This window comes from Stegodyphus dumicola, chromosome X1 (assembly GCF_044657685.1).
Source record: "Stegodyphus dumicola isolate Sdum_Otavi_A_Nest chromosome X1, ASM4465768v1".
Taxonomy (NCBI): domain Eukaryota; kingdom Metazoa; phylum Arthropoda; class Arachnida; order Araneae; family Eresidae; genus Stegodyphus; species Stegodyphus dumicola.
The window spans coordinates 149,569,338-149,587,881 of record NC_140780.1 but is presented as its reverse complement, the minus strand read 5'-3'; the positions used below and the strand labels follow the sequence as shown (position 1 = coordinate 149,587,881).

Genomic DNA, 18,544 nt, shown 5'->3' with positions numbered 1-18,544 from the left:
ATCTTTTATCCAATTATAAGTAAATCAAAAATTTTATAAATTAATAATAGTAAAGTGATAATATGTCCCTCTATTGACAAATAAAGTAAAAGCACCTTTCTTAATATGGCATAAGTAAAAAAGTTTCCGTTTGTCTCTGTCTAGCTAAATTGTAGACTATCGTTTTTCAGCTATCAATATTTACAATATTCTGAATACGTGAAGAGAAATAATCCCATTTTTTTCAACAATACGCATGTATTACTGAAAAACGAGAGTGTTTCTTGCACCAATTTAATTATGCATGTTTATTTTAAAAACGCTACACCAAAAATAAAGAAAAGTATTAATCGGCTATGGAGTGAAGCTATAGCTTTATGCGCTAGCTCCATTATCTTCTTCAGCATCAGTCCCAAAATTTCATCTCTCTTCCATGCACACTTCATAAGATACATGTATTAAAAGTAAAATTTTTAGTGTGTACATGTACAAGTGTACATATAATACTTTTCTTTTAATTTTCCTTTCCATTAAAATAAAATTTGTTTGATTATATATATGTTCCAACTTACTAAAAATCATGAAAGTTAACGTTAACCAATCACTGTTTATTCATGTTTTCTCCGAGTTTATTATTTCTCAAAAACTTTGGAAATTTTTTAACTACATAATTATAATTTTTAGTTTTGTAAGAAGTACATTAGTTTCGTTTTGATGAAACTATGAGCTATAAATGTATAGTTTGTCTGTCCTTTTATTTGAACTATATTGACCTATTATGCAAAGATACTGAAATAGTTTTAGGCTACTTCCATAGCCTAAAAGTACTATAAGTTATCTCGATTGATTTCCACGTGTTTTCTAACTTTTTTCGCAATCTTAAAACTAGTTAATGTATACTGAAATATGCATACGACTGCTGTTTAAATTTAGGGTCTTTTGGGAAAGAATTGTCTCGGAAAGCCGAATATTTATTTTAAACATGAGAAAGTAAGGAAGAAATCCTACACAGTTTCCATGTAAGTTCCGAAATATATTTAGCTTTGTATTATAAATTCAAGGTATTTCCTTATGTTATATATTGACATTATAATCTTTGTATTACATACAAGTATTATATGTAATACAAAGTTGTATTACATATGATACTTTCATATACAATAAAAAATAAGATCTATATACGTTATGTTGCTGCTCGTAGTTTTTTTTTTCCTGTGAAGAAGTGTAAATAAGAAAAGAAAATGCATATGAGATAAATTATTGCCAAAGCAAATCGATTAGTGCATCCTGTTTATGGAATTTACTGTCGACAGAAGCATCCAGATTTCGTTTAAATCCACAGATGTATGTTTCAGCAGATGGAGTACGATCAACCTATTCTCTTCTACGATGGCACACATTCGATTAAAAATGGACTACCTTGGAATCAACCTACTGTTCTTGATATCGAAAGAGTCCTCCTACGCATGCCTACTCTTACGAAAAAATATTATTGACCACATGTGTTCCGAAGAAAGTTAAGTAATTCGCCCACGTTTGGTAAAGAGAGTTACGTGACAGAAATACATTTAATGGCTAATATAATATGACTTTTCATCCTGCCACATATGATTTTTTTTTCTTTGTTCAATAACCATTTGTTGCATTGCATGAATATTTACTTGCTTTCGGAAGCCTTAGGTTATAATAGATATGCTTCTGCGGGACGATGACTCTTTGTTCAGTATATGTGTAATCCAGATGACCCAAACCAGTACATAGCGGAGGATGTTCCAGTCAAATGAACGTAGAAGAAAAATGTATTTATATTTTTTAAAAGCATATAAATATTTTTAAATGTATGGAATTACTATCTTCACTAGAGAAATTAATCTCCAAATTTAAAGCAGTAGGAAAATTAAACGATTTGCCGAGAGGAATAGTGAACAAACAACTCGGTTAAAAAATTACATTACTAATTAATGCATTACAGAGGTAATATTAATACATTACAGAGGTTATTTCATTGCAGAAATTTTACAAATCTATTTAAATTGAGAATTTTGCTTTCTATCAAAGACATATTTAACAGTCTTGTAGGTATATAATAAAAAGTTAAGATTTGAAATATGCCTTTTTTTGCTTGATTTCAGAACAGTAATAAATTTTAAACTGATTTAAGCACATACATGGTTTTTTTTTTCTCTCAAAATAGATAGGAGCTACATGGTCTACCACTTTGAATTATTCAGTTTTTATTGATAAAATATAAAATTCTTGGGTAAGCTGAACGTAATTTCGCAATAATAAAATAATTGCAATAGGAGAAATTCAAAATAAGCATGCTATTAAAAAATTACTATTTTGTGAAAATTATGCGAAGAATTTTTTTAAGTTCCAAAAATATTTCCGCAGAATCTCTGCAAAAACTTTTGCATTGATGTAGGGACGAATTGTATATCTTCATGCTCATACCATGTGCATTTTTAGACAAATTTAGTTTACGCAGCAGCTTTGATCTTTCAATGCCTTGTCATAAAACTTATTACATTCTATGTTGCAATTTTGTTTTAACATTAGCGTAGTATTCATTTATTTTAAACCTGCATTTTCCTTTACTCTGTGCTATTTATAACATCGAATACTCTTTTCGTGGATTTTAATTTTTAGGAACAGACTAAATAAACTCTGTCATTATAAAAATTATATTATATACAACTTTTCCTTGTTGATTTCAATCAGCCTGTCTCTACTAAAAGTATTAGTATCTTTGCCAAAAACATAGTTATAACTGGGGTGAATTTAAGTTTTTTTTTTTTAAAACATTGATGAAGACATGACGGAATTGGGCTTTTTACTAATTTATTGAACTAAAGTGATTTTTTATTTAAATTGATTAATACAAAGTTAAAATTATGTCATTATAATTTATTGACTAGTATGTAATACAGATCAATAAAATATAATAATTTATTAAATTTACAAAAGGCTTAAATTCACAATACTATATATATATATATTTAACTTTCCATTCCTTCTTTCCATTCCAATTTATTCCGAAGAAGTGTATAATCAATATACACATAAATACATATATCAAAAACTGAACAAAATTTGCTCCTGAAAGATACGAAACTGTTACAAAGATGCGCGGGAGAAAAATTTGATTCTCACAGAATATTAGTTAGCTACAAAGATGCATGGAGAAAAGTGCCTAAGTAACGTACATGTGCGTTTAAAATACATAAAATACTTGCTTTCACATGTACTAGTCCATTCCATTTAAATCAAATTAACGTTTGGTTGCATTTTTAAACGCAAAATAATTTTTTCAAAATCTTATTACTTTTTTTTTTCCTCAACGGGGTGGTGGGGTGTTTTTCGATATTTTACCTTTTAAAATTTAATTGCAAAATAATTAAGCGGAGGAAAGTCTCTTATACATTCGCAAGACACTATTTTCTCTGACCTTTTAAAATTTACTGCACTAACATTTTTGACTAGCTAAGTAAGAAACTAAATCATAGCATTAACACTTATATTACAAAATATATACAAGAATTCCTTTTTTTTCCCATCCACCCCTTTCCTTTATAAGTATTATTATTTTTTCACTTACTAAAAAGCAAACGGCAGTGAAATAAATCATGCAGATCAGTTAGAAAATAAGAAAATAAATAAACAAAATAAAAATAAAAAACACCAATTTATAAAAAGATTTGAGGGCATTGGATTACTTCTTCATCTACCACTTCTGTTAGTTTTTCTAAAATTTGAGTGTACATTTCCAAATATTGTCAGTTGACGCGCCTTTTATTCTTTTCGTATCGCGAAATGTAGTAAATACGGTTCGTACATACTATCATTGCGCGATCAGCAGCGCCCCCTCCGCTCACGAAACAGGAACCACGCATGCGCGTTCGGCCTGTCGCACGTTTCGAAATATCAGGTTAGTGGATCCCAGCATCAGAACGAGTTCATTAAGCTTCTTTCTCTCTATGAGGACGGACGTAAGTGTGCTACCGGGTTTGAGTATCTATTAATTTTCCGACCGCGGCAATCAAATACGATTCTTTAGGAACTGTATTTTTTTATTTTTTCCTAGGAAAAAAAAAAAAAAATTATTGCGAATTGTGAGTGATTAAACAGCATCTTGGGGGGCGAGCTTCTCGGAGATAAAATGCTGGCTAGTGAGCCATCTTCCAGCCGAATTCATGCTGGTGGAGGTATTTCTGTTCGAGTAAATGGAACCGCGGTCGAGTCTCAAGAACCTGATGGTTCAATCGAAAGACTTAGCGGTAACGTGAGTAGCAAAGATCTAGCGGAGAATCCATCCGAGTGGGCTAAAGCGACTATTACATGGCGCAATGAAGCGCAGCGCTTCGATGACGCGAGCTCGAAGCTCGTGCATAATAGCAACGCTTCCTCATCTGTCGGCATCAACGGTCTCACACCGCAACTGGTGCACGTGATTCGAGTGAATTCTTCCGGGGAGCCGCTCGAAGGGAAAGACACCGAAATGAGCGGCAACGTGGCAGCTCCTATAAATAGTGCTAAAATACACATAACCACCTCCACCCCCAATAGTACTTATGCCAAAAAGAATGTAGACTATTGTAAAGATAAAATATCGGTAATGGTTGGCTCTCCGATCAATCACATTGTCAAAGCGGAAGATGAGAGAAGCAGTAGCGGGGCTTCCAGTGCCCCTGGCAGTGATTGTGAAAGATCAGATTCGGACAGAGAAGCGGATGATGGAACTGATTCTGGTTTTTCGCCGTCCAGGAGACATTGTGCAAGAGTTAGTGTAAATGCCAACAATTCAAATAACAACCATCCTTCTGAGTTGTCCAGTTGTGAATTTAATAACAAAAATACGATTAAAACCAATGTGATTTGCAATGGCAATCGGAACAACGTAAAACTTACTATATCTTCCTATTCGGATAAAGACTCTGAGCTTGAAAACGGCGGCAGTGTTAATAAGGACCAGTGGGATATGCACTTCCATTTGCGTGAACTTGATTCTGTACCGACGGATAAAAAGACAGATTCAGAAGATATCAAAACAAAGATTGCCGCTGCTCACGCTATGCTTTCGGGACAAGCTGGTGAAACGCTTTGCTTGAAGAACAAAGTTCGGTCCAGTATCGTATCTCTTCTGGTCCAGTCAGCATCAAATGTAAGTTGAATTTTATTTGAAGTGACAGTTCTCAAGAATATGCTTGTTCGCTTTATTTCCCCCAACCAGTTACAGCTAAATTATAGTTAATGTTACATCAGTTGAAATTTTAATGATTTTAGGATTATACTGAATTATCTACTTCGTTTCGGTTATGTTTCTAAATTTGTTTTTAAATTGTTAAATTCTCTACCGAAGCGAACACATACGAGAGAACTGTCACCGCTTTTGCTTTGGCTAGTGTTTACTTAGACGACATGTGTTCTGTTGAGACTACCAGTTATAGTTGTGCTGATATGATTGGCTAAATTTTGAAGACTGCCAGTAGGTACGTATTCCTGAAAGAAGGAAGACGCAGTTAAGAAAAGGGTATAGTTTTTACGTCGTTTTTTTTTCCAAGATGAAGGCATTATTTTTTTAACATTCATGCCTAGCCTGCATGTGGCTGTAGAGAGCCGAATATTTTGCGCTTTGTAGCCTTAATATAACGTATCATCGCTTAACACCGATCTATTCCGAAAAATATTAATTAATCTTGTAATAATCATGAACATATGTTTGGATTGGATTACGGTAAGTAATCATCTTTTCCTAATCAGAAAATGTATTCTACACATTTTTTAATAAATTAATCTGATATTTTGGTTAATTTTTAATAATTTCTAAGTAATATAATATTTAAATAATATTCATCGCATAAATTACATCAGATTTAGATATGTATTTTTATAAACATCTTGCTTGCTCTTAAACCTCTTGTAATCCAATTCTTTTCTTCAAAAATTGTAAAGATACATTTTAGCGCATTATAAGTATTGATCATTATAAATTCACGATACATGTACATAAAGATCATAAGTCAAAACACATTTTTATGTTAGGAATATTTTTAAGAATACCTTCTAACTTTTTTTCAATTTATACGAAATCGAAAAGGCTGTTGCATTTGAAGACATTTTCGATCTTATTACAATATAGATTTTTACTGCAATATAAATGTGACTCAATTTATACGATCTTATTACAAATTATTATTATTTTATCGATATCGATCTTATTACATTATTATTTTATCGATCTTATTATAAATATTTGAGGATAGGATTATTTAACTTATAAAACTGTGCAACTGCAAAAAAATATTAAAATTCCAAAATAGATAAACGTTATTGAATGATTTCAAAACTAAGGAGTGTTATCAATGAAGACTTTCAATTTTAGTAAGTCAAAATGTTGGCCTTTTTTGCGATAATTTAAATAAATAAATAAATCTGTATCTATTGAGTTAATGACGTACGTTTGTTAATAACTAAGTACTGAAAATTTTTACAGATAAACTTCATTCTGAATTTCTTCTTTTTTTAAGTTTGACCTTTTGTGCAAACATGAATTTCTGGAAATTTTACAGTTAAGTATCTAGCAATAAGAAAAGCATATAAAATAAATTCTATAGCAGATCTTTGCTACTATATGTCTATAAATACTGGGGAATACTGATGCTAATTTTTTGAATAAATATTTTCTTCTTAAAGATTTAAACACATTGATTAATGCAAGTAAGATTTAATTATATTGCATTTAACTGGTTAATGCAATTAATGTTTAATTAGATTGGATTCTAAAAATAGATGCTATGTTACATGTTCATACGCTTTATATGAAGCTATTAAAAGACTACTCATCTAAGGAAAAATTCAATCCCAACTGCCTTATCTTTAAAAATTTTCATTAGTTAACGGATTATTTATTGACGCTACATAATTCGTTTTGGTGATATATGTTACTGTAGATACTTCTTAAGAATTAATGCAAATTAGCGATTGTAATTCTTAAAAATTATTGAAAATGGGATGCTGTGCAAGATTAAGTACTCTTCTGTTATCAAGACCGAATTCAGAAATCTATGTATGTGTTCATATATGCATGTGTATGTATATACTCACCCACATACATACATACATTTCTGAAACCGGTCTCGATAACAGAAGAGTAGCTAAGACTTTTCTGTCATTAAATTATTTTTCAAACCAAAAAATAAAGCAACTATTTTACAAAACAATATAAAAGCTGCAAAAATAAATAATTTTTCTTAACATTATCCATAATATTGATGTAATAGAAATAAAATTCTGTAAATACGCAATAAAGGTATTTATATCAGCTGTTATACAATTTACATTAAATGGCATTCGTGTATTATGTCCTCCATGGAAATGTTGGCGCCGTGGATCGCCATTTAGTGCCAGACATTGGAGCATTTAAATTGTCGGGTGCAAAGGATTTGAAGCTATCCTTTACTTTTAATTCGTTAAACGAAACTGAAATAATTAATAGAGGACGACAACTTACTTAACGAACTTGAAAATGAAGTAATGAAACTACGGGTGATTGAAAAGGAAGAAATCAAAAGAATTTGCACAAATGATTTTAGCATGATTAAAATGATTGTTTTCTACATTTCTGAAGTCAGTTTCTACCAGTGACATAAGTACATTCTCTCTCTTTCTGTCTTGTCTCTTTATCGAGAAAGGCCGAGCAGCTGCCGCACGGATAAGACTACTGAAGTCGTGAGTTCAAATCCCGGTGAAAGGTTTGGTTTGGTTTGATTATGACAGAGCTTCGAGGGCTATCTGCCTAAGGGAAGGGATGCCTTTGTGGTGGACTTTTTAAGGGAAACTAGCTCGTATACATATAACACATGGAAAAAAACCACTTAAACGCTCGTTCAGCCAGCTCATTTGCCGGAATTCGAAGCACGGACTGAACTACCAGTGTTCAGCGACTTTATCGCTCGACTTGTGGTGGGCTCCCAGTGAAAGAAATCAGCTGCATGGGAACTTTCGTGATTTTTCACATGTAACTTGAATGAGATCCAGTTACCCTTAGGAATCCATCCAGTGGCATTTCTTTCCTTAGCAGATAGGCCTAGTAAACTTTGCCATAATTTAATAAGCTTTATCCAACGATGCAATCTTTCCACAGAAGTAGCTCAAACTTATATGTTTTCAAAATATTTTACGATAATTTAAAATATTTTTAAAGCCTTAACACTCTTTCTCGAATTATTTGAGAGATTTATAATGCTTACCTTTTAACTAACTTTTTCTGTATAAGTTTTAAAGAAAATAATTTGTTAAAAAAATCTATAAATTGTGCAAAAAGTAATTTACTATGAAAAGATAATAAAAATACCCTTCCCTCCAATTCATAGCTCTCTCCACTGGCTAATCAAATTGATTTAGGGTCCCAGCGAACTGGTTGGCTGCATGGAGTTTCCATGATTTTAGCTGGTATTTACGTTATGTGCAGGCAACACATAACGTAAATACGAGCTAGTTTCCATTAGAAATTCATCCACGAAGGGATCCCTATTTTAGATTGCAAATCCTTGTGTTACGCTGTAATCAGGTAATTAGGGACAAATTAGATAATAGGTCTCCGAATTTATAAAATCATTGAAAACTTGATAATTCGGCCTGGGTTTATATCTCGTCCGCGCATGATTGTTTTCATGATTTTGTCTTGTGCTATGTCAATTGTCCTTAGTAAGTCCTTTACGAAGGTATCCATATCCTCTGCGCTGATAGCCCTCGAGTGCTTGGTCTTAATCAATTAAACAGCTAATCCTGCATGACATAATTAGTTAAGGTTTCGACGTTATCTACTTAATCTGAAACATTTATCTCGCAGATACTGAACGAGCGTTTTTATATGAGTGGAGGCGGAAACAACGGAGTGTGTATGTAGCAGATCTATCGTGTTTGCACGCATCATGATCGTAACTTTGAATTCAGAATAGGTACAGCAAATGAAAAGAGTATCGTTTCTGCATATAATGCTACTTTAAGGGGAAGGAGCAAATATGTCGAAATAGCACTGTCATATTTTTGTTTTTGTTTTTGTTTTTTTTGTTGCGGTTGTGTCCTCTTTAATTTTAGCTCTGACAACGGAAGCATTAGACGGAAATATTCAATTATAATGTCGGCATTTGAAATTAGCCATGTGAATTCAAGCCTTAAACAATGAAGTAGAGTTGACTAGATTGCATTTTCTCTTACGTAATTATTGCGAAGCGAATATGTCTGCATGATATTTCAAAATAATTCTCAGCTACATAGTTAACTCTAATCTATTCTGCCTTTCTTCTAAGTGTCTTTTTAACGATGAAGGTCACACGAGAAACGTTATTGTTAATTTCAGCCAACGTTTTTACATATCAAATTTTCCAATCGAAATTTGGTGTGATAATTGCTAGTAACTCTTTCTGCTACAAAGCCTATTGTTCTTAGTTATCATCTTTTACCATGTCAGTAGAACTTCTCTTTGATGATTTTAATCTTAATGATTGTCTTTTTTTCTTCCAAAAAGATTTCTTCGTGATTTGGTTTTATGCTATTGCGCAGAACAGAGGAATTTTTAATCAAAGGTTTTCCTGATTTGAAACATAAATATAATGGAAGCTAAAAGAAGCAAAAATATGTATACTGTGGAAGAGTAAAATTAATTACAGAACTTTAAGGCGTAACTCCCTCTTCTCTTAACGATTTATATATAAATGCTTTTCAACAGGTCGGCAAAAATTTTATTTTTTTTATCACGATTTCTTAATTGATGATACTAGCAATTTTTCTCTTCAAATTGGTGCTAGATAATTGGTGATATTTTGGATATAAAGATATCATTTGAAATCAGGTTAAATTTAAATTACATCAAACAATATTAAGGTTAATATAGTTGTTACATAAAATGATTACTTGTGCATAAAATTAATATTTAGAAACTTTCAAAGAATACTGACATACTCGATAATGATTGAAAACTAGCTGTATTTGATTTGCTAGCACAATTCTACCAGAATAATTGCTGTTTCAAAGACCCTAACTGGGTGTATAAAGTCACGATTTGGTTGTTTGGGCGATAAGGTTCGCAAGGTCTGTGTGATTAAGAAGAGAAATGCCTTCTTGGAGGAACTTTTCAAGAGAAACTGGCTCGTGTTTACGTTATACATGTAGAAAAATACGGAAGCTGTCAAGCAGCCAACCTAGATCAAATTACCGGTATTCAAGGATCTTACTTTTCCCTGATGTTAAAAATACTGGTAGTTACTCATTGTCTGTGTTTCTGGCGACTGACCGGACGTGCTGCTTCCTGTAATATTTCCTATGTATAACGTAAAAATATGGGCCTTAAAAGTAAGCATCATAAGAATATTAGCATAAGTACAGCCCATAAAATTGTCATAAAGTTCAGAACTCAGATGGTTGGCGTCTTCACAAACTTACCCGAGTGGATGAGGGATGTAATAAACAAACTGCTAAGAAGCAAACTACTGCTGTCTCCCTTCCGATCCCCCAAAAAGTTCAGAGTGGTACAAAAAATGTAAATACATTGAAAAGCACTAGAAACGAAACCGTTAGTTCTTCAGAAATTACAGATAATATCCAGGTTTTATTGGAGGTAATAAAGATTAATCGGGAGATCAAAGAAACATTTGTTCATGCTTCGCTCTCTTAACTTATAAATGAATTTAAGCCACTTATCGCAGATATAAAAATGCTAAAATACTGCACAATTCTGAATTTTAAGAACAGCCGGAATATCATTGTAGTCAATTACGCACAGAGAAACTTATTTTACAAAATAATGCGTTTGAAATTGGCGAAATTTATCCTGTTGCTCAACGGACTCGGGAAGAGCATGAGTTTAATTCCTTTTCTAGCTCACGTTGTAATTGCAGCCGGTTTGTTGTGATGGTATGCTATTCCTAGAAGTCAGTAATTAAATCCGGTTAATGGATCTTTCATGATCACTGTGACTATCAAGAAACTAAAAAAGCACCTTGAGGATGAGGAGCCTCTAATTTGTTTCATCATAATTATATTTCTAATCCTTCAAGGTCAAGTTGAAATGTCAATTAGTAGTGTCATTCGTAGTAATCTGGCAATTAGGTATGTAATCAATTCACACGAATCCGTTTCTTTATGAGTTGTTAGTGTTATCCTGTCCTAGTTTTGTTTACTATCGTGTTTTCTGTATCAGTTTGATTCATTTGACGAAGGGGAAGTTATGTAACAGGATTTTATTTTATTTATTTATTATTTTGTCTTAATATGACGATAAACGAGTTTTTTTTTATTGTATCGAAATTAGCTTGTAGAAGATAAGGCATGAAATAAATCTCACCGTCAGTGTGCTATCTAACCTCTCCCCCTAAAAAAAGAGTTATTCAGGAATTTATCCGTACATTTTTGTTTGAATTACGTAATGCTGATACCAAGAGTAGTAAGGTGCGTCTATTATACACCATCGTGAGGTTTTCACACACACTTCTCTAAATCTTCCGATATTTTTTAGATTGCATTTAAAAATTGCAAGACATATTATAACTAGACATTTAAAATTAGACTTTTTGAGTTGACATCGCAGCAATACCTAGTACATTTACCTAGTAAATTAATCCATTTATTGCTCGAAAAGCAATTTAAGCATCTCATGGAGTTTAGAGTCAACTACAAATCGCCAGTTCTCAGATCATTAAGGACTAGTGTAATTTTAATTATTTATTAAGCAAAGCTGAGAAAAAGCTAAGGGATTTATACCAACATATCTTAGCAAAATGATACTTATTCGTATTTTCCTTGAAAGGAACATTCTAAGAATGAAGATTAATTAAGACATTAGACTTGTTTTGGTGGCAGAACTTTAAATACAGTAGGCTATTGTTTATCTGACATACGCGAAACTGATTGCTGATCTAATGGTTAGGATTGTTGGATAATACGGAAATACTGAAGGTAAATTAATGTTGACTCATTCAAACAAAAAATAAAATTCTTGTCAAACTTGGTTTAATAAAAGAGAGACATAACTGTATATTGAAACCAATATGTAATTTTATCTTTTTTATGCCTGCAATAATAAAAATATTCAATTACAAAATACGACTTCCTTTTACGGTACACTGTACGGAAGAACTGTAAAAAACTGTAAAACTAAAAAGCTCTTTTAGCATTGAAATCGATACAAAAAGTGATATATATCTTGTAAATTCGACAAATTATTTCGTTTTTCAGACCTTAACAGTTACTGTTCTAAAGCTTGAATTGGAAAGTACTCTTTGATCGACTTTGCATTATCTAGCTGTCTTAGGAAGTTTCTATTCAGTTCCAGTAAAACGGTGTTTAAAGACACCCGGGCACCTGGGCGAACCCTACCCCCCCCGAATCGAAAACTACAAAATATGATTACTATACAGCTTCGAAATAGTACTTAAGATTGATTATAATAAAATTGTATATATATAGCTTTATACTAATATTTTTTTTTCCTTTCTAATAATATATTCAGTTGCAAAAGCGACTTTCTTCCACCATTTGATATGATACATTTTTAATACAGTACTGAAAATAACACACTAAAACATAATAGTTGACTAATACAAAACAATTAAGAACATTCATATGAAAGATAGCATGAATAACTTAGATTTTTCAGAACGAATACCTATGATCTTGCCTCTGTGATTGCTGTTCTCAGAACTCATTTGCTAGCAATGCGGTGGATATGTCTTGAAGGAAACAAACAGTAGAGTATTCGTAATTTCTGCTATTAGTTACATTTCCGTGGTTATATCGGATAATCGGCAGCCTACTCTATATATCAGTCGACTCTACTGTGTACCTCTCTGGAAGCATTTATGGTAAATATGCATTTATTATAAAGAAAGACTTGGATAACCTATTACAAAGTACGTATGACTAGTTTAATAACGCAGAAGTATTCAAGATAATTTTTTTTACTGTCATCTTTTTCCCACATGTCGTCTAAGTGCTTCCAATTATAAATTCCTTATGTTATGTGACGTGTTATTTTTGACTTCATTAATATTGTTCCTGAATCTTTACTGTGTGTATCCGTTTTACAAATATATTTTATTCACAGTAATAATCACTTTCATTGAATACAAGGCCACAAATTAGTATGTCATCCCATTTAATAGTCTTAAACTTATGATGAATGCATCAATTACTTATTTTTTTAAGTTATAGCAAAATTGAAAGAAGAAGTTATATGTACAGAATCTGAAATTGATGAAGTTCTGAGCTAATGGGTTTATGGCAGAACGGCATTACATAAGTTACATTTTAAAATAGTATGAGCATTATGGTTAATATTATGGGTGCAATGCATTTGAATTTTATTGGTCGGAAGAAAGGCAAGAAATGCTCACAGCTAGATTTTTAAGAATGTTTGTCCCGCGAACGGGCTGGCTGCATGGGCGTTTTCGTGGTTTTCCCCATGTGTAAAGTGTATACGAGCCAGTTTCCCTTAGAAAGTCCTCCACGAAGGCATCCCTCCCCTTAGGCAGATAGCCCTAGTGTGCTTTGCCGTATTCTCAATACACACACACACTTAAGAATGTTTTCCAGAACTAATTAACGTTCATCAATAATCACTGAATTAAGTATTAGAATTGAATGCTTTATAGTGTTCACAAAAACAGAGTACTAATTCTAGCAAAGTACATTTAAAAGCAGTAATATCCAATGTTTAGATCATCAAAACCGCATAATATTTGTCTGTTTTATCGATTATTGTAAAACACTCGAAGGAAATCTGCTTAAGAGGAAGATCTTATAACTAAAGGCTAAAATTGAATGAAATATTGATTAGGCTATTTGTAAACATTAGTTTACAGTTTACAGTTTACAGTATTTGTGGGGGATTGTATGAGCATTTGAATGCATTAATCTTATACTGGACATCAGTCATTAACGGTAGTTTAAAACTGATGTAATTCATTAATTATCAAGAATAATCTTTATTTCCATTAAATAAAAATTTTACTAGAATAATATGGTCGGTCAACACAAATGAATTTTAATCTGATCACCTTTAAACTTCACTTCAGTTATATTAGTTAGATATTATTTCAGTGGTAAAATCAAATAATAAACATTCTAGCTTACCTTTTAGTGCAAATTATTGGATAGCCATTTAAGTTATTTTAGATATGTAATTAAAATACTAAAATCATACTTTTGTTATGCATTTAAAAAGGAATAAAAGTTTATTGTTAAATATTTAAGTACTGTGTACTATCTAGTTATCAGTTTTACCTTAAAAGTAATTAATTGAAGTATTGTCATTATATAACGTTTCAACGTAATTTTAAGTCACCTTTGTTCAGCTTCGTATTCGGTAAGTAGATTTAGAATTACTTCCACTTATCTGTAAATATTAACTAGTAAATATCAAATTTTAATTTCCATTTACATTTATAATCAACAGTATCTGAAATAATGAAGGGGGTTTTAGTCTTTATGAAATTAATATAAAGGTAGGTACGATTTCGTTTTTTTTCTTACATTTAAAATCCTTTCATTTTTCTATAATCTAAAACTTTACGCAAAGTTAGGTAAGAGATTAATATAAAATTTAGGTTACCGTTCATTTTAATGTCATTTTGTAAGCACTTTTTATATAGATGTATGAGCCTCTTATTTGTACTGTTATTATTTGTAATGTTAAAAATGCTCTACATATAAATAACTTTAGAAATAATAAATATTTTGGAATTTATTGGAAAGTCTGTTTTTTCCCCCCCTGAAACGTTTCAAAGACACAATGATAAATTCGGAATGTTACTGAAAGCTTTGATGCATAATATTTAGATTTTTAAAACATATAAAACTATTGGGTACATATATAGCAGAATATTATATGTATCTTAGGTGATCAGATTAAGATATTAAATATTTAGTTTTTTTCTGGTGTATTTACTGCATTTATGGTAATTTTATTCTTTTGCAAGATAAAAAGTATTAATTCACGTTTGTTAATTCAGTCTATAACACTTAGAACTGTATAAAATACATATATATAAAGTTTGTTATAATAGCAATTCCATTGAAGTATAATGAAAGTGATATTACATTTGAATCAACAAAATTCTCATGCCGAATATTTTGCACAGATATCAAACTGAAAATTCTGTAGCAGTGTTTCTCAACCTTTTTTGTTTCATGCGTCCCTTTCAACATTGCTATCGGATCATTCCCTTCGCTTTCCCAAACTCGAAAAATGCATATACATTTATTTAGATTATTTTCTAACAAGTCGGGATGACCACATCCTCTGAAACTATGACTCTCCCCCCGTTGAGAACCCTTTTTCTATAGGTTGATCTGTGTCGAGCTGAAATTAAATAACGGTTTCGCTTCATTGTTTTTGTTTTACATATAAATTTAATCCATAAAAATAAAGCTTTTGTTAAACCAACCTTACGCGTTTCATTATTATTTTGGGTACTTTTCCGTTTCGCCTGCGCAAATCTCGCCAAGCAGACTTTATTGGCGACAACATACAGTATACACATAAAAAATATTTAAAAAATGTTAGTTCTAAGAATTCTTTTAAAAAAAGAAGGCATAAACATTTAAATATCGCTTAAACTTTTATAAAAAGGCCAATAAATAAAGACAATAAATTTGTAAAAAGACATTGATTTAAGAATTTACTATGCTTTCATGGTTCAACATCCTGATTCGCCGGTTCATATTACGTGACTCCAAGCGATCTCCTCTCACGTAAACTACTCTACAAAAAATCTAATGCTCTCAGTAATTATCTACATTAATTTCAAGTTAAATCTTAATTTGGAACACAAGTTTAAATGCAAGAAATATTTCAATGCATACGAATAGCTTACTCAGAAATTATGTAAAACTGTAGTGCTTTACTTCGCTAATGCATTCTTATTAGAATGGATGAATTTAACCCTTGACTTTACCTTTTCTATATTTTCGGCTTCAGGTAAGCGCTGTGATTGCATCCTAATTGACTTAATTACCGAAAATGGCCTTAGACATAAAACTGAACTATCTGATAAAAATACTATGTAATTATATGTCAGTATTGAAAGAAACAATCAATCTGATAAGAAAAAGCTGCGACTTGTTTTCAAAATGAGGCGTAAAAGGTTACCAGCGAGAATATTCCGTTTGGCATTGGTTGTACCATTATTGGCGACTTTATCGCTTGCGCCGGCAAAACGGAAAAGTACCTTATTTTGTTGTGTTGTGAAACAATTTTGCTTCTTAATATTATCAAAACAAAATTTTACAACTGAAGTGTTTAAGGCCCACCAGCGGCCGAGCAGTAAAGTCGCTGAACACTGGTAGTTCGGTCCGAGGTTCGAATTCCGCGAACGGGCTGGATGCATTGACGTTTTCGTGGTTTTCCCCATGTGTAACGTGTATACGAGCCAGTTTTCCTTAGAAATTTCTCCACGAAGACATCCCTCCCCTTAGGCAGATACCCCTCGAAGCTTTGCCATAATCACACACACGCAACTGAAGTGTTGTTTCACCGATATGTACGTGTATATTAAACAGCTTACCAAACTTAAGCTTATATTTACGTATGTATTAAATATTTAAATAATTTTAAAAACATTTCTTTTTAAACTCCATCAGGAAGTCCGAAACACGTTTAAATGATAAATGTCTGTGCTATCGGTAGATGTGTTATTATGAAGGTTTTCTATACGAAAATTATTATTGCTGTATTTTCTTGTCAATCTTCAATAGATTTATAGCCAGAGAAAATATGGAATTAAATACTCATCAAAACATCAGTGGTACTTATTTACCGAACGAAAACCAAAACAAAACAAAAAAAAAAAAAAAAAAAAAAAAAATGCATACATCTCTAAGATAGTTATTATTTATAAAATTCTTTGCGAATGAATGTTAAAGGAACATTATTTTTTGCCTTTGCAAAAAACTGAGAATAGCAGCGTTATTTGCGTAGTACTATTTAAGAATAAATGTTCCTCGGGAAGAATTAAACCCTTTTTCAATATTGCGACAGAGCAAACGATAACGTTTACGAAGAAACCATACGTGCAGCTGAATAGAAGCCCAAGCTGTGTACGTGTAGGTTTTGGTCATGGAGGTAAGAAAGGTCTTACTTCCTACCTCCATGGTTTTGGTGGAGGGGCTAAGACCATGGAGGTAGGAAGTAAGAAGGAGTCGCCCTAAACAAGTTTCTCCGTACCCTGCTCTGAAGCACCGGCGACCCCTACGTGGTGACCAAAACATTGGGTCATTTACCATTGAGTTCTATGGGATTTGACGCGTTCGGGTGTAAATATTTTGTAATTACGTCGCAAATATACATATAAATGTATATATTTTCTTTTTCTACAACACTTCAGAGTCCTAAGTATGTGAAAACAACATATTTTTAAACAACATTTCATTCTGAACGGAATTAAATGCTATACTTTTCACAGGACAGTTTTCTCAGAATGGTTTAATTTGAATGAAATATTTTCACAAGTTTTCGTTAGTTACATTAGAAAAAAAAAAAATTAAGGTAATTGATTTTATTCGGTTAAGGTATAAAAATTAAGATCAAAGTTTATTGTATTATTAATATTAAAATTATGCATTATTTCTTTTCTATTTATAGAGCTTCTTCCTAAAATACTTTCTTAAATATACATGATTTTTTGGCTTCTTTTAAATCGAAAAATGTAAGTCAATTTATAATTAATGCTCTATTCGGTTCATTTTAAATTAGAGAATTATTAGGAATTAGCGAAATACTTTAGATAAGTATTTCGCTAATTCCTAATAATTAAATAGGTATTAAATACTATTTGACTTTCTCTGAACATTTCTGAAAGGGAATAAAATAAGTTTTTTTTTAAAAGTAATATTTAAAACTTGTAACTGAGTTATTATAAAATGTAAAGGGAATAATTCTTTTAATTATACTTATCAGATTTTTTTTTACCCTTCATTTCAACAATACATATTCCAAAACTCTTTATTACGTTCTTAAGTGCGCATCTCATAGCATTTGCTTTACAATACCTTTTAACAGATTGCTTTCCAATACGAACAATTCTTGCTTAAATAGTTTTATAACGTATTTGGCCACAGGATTTCAATTTATGTTTACAATTCAATATTAAGGTTATTATATATTTAGATAACATTTATAATCATTATAAATTAGATGCATTTAATCATTAGATTTCTTCACAGTACTTTCACAGTTGTTTATAAGTGAATAAATTCTTTGTTTCAAATACATTTATAAATAATTTAATGAATATTTAAGTATTTTGTCAAAGGCAGATACATGCTTTTTGCAAGCACATGCATAAATACCCATACATATTTCCTATTTATCATTTCCGGCATGTGCAAATCTTTAATTTCTGTGCATTCACTGTATTTTTCGTGTAAAGTAATTTACACTAATTTAGGATACACCCGAAAGTTTTACATAAAAAAATATATATGAATATAATTTGAATGAAAATTATAAGCATTATTTTTAATACCCACTCAAAGGTCAGTTTTTCTTCAAAATTCCTCCACGATGGCA

General features: G+C 31.5%; 1 protein-coding gene across 1 annotated transcript in view; it reads left to right on the top strand.

The window, feature by feature from the left end:
* The first annotated feature begins 3,943 nt into the window (after nt 1-3,943).
* The window catches only part of LOC118192884 (uncharacterized), a 121,729-nt gene continuing 107,128 nt past the window's right edge, over nt 3,944-18,544 (top strand). The window contains exon 1 of the mRNA XM_085807074.1: nt 3,944-5,140. Coding sequence (XP_085663200.1) covers nt 4,139-5,140 — 1,002 coding nt within the window. The 5' untranslated portion in view covers nt 3,944-4,138. The remainder of the gene's footprint in view (nt 5,141-18,544) is intronic.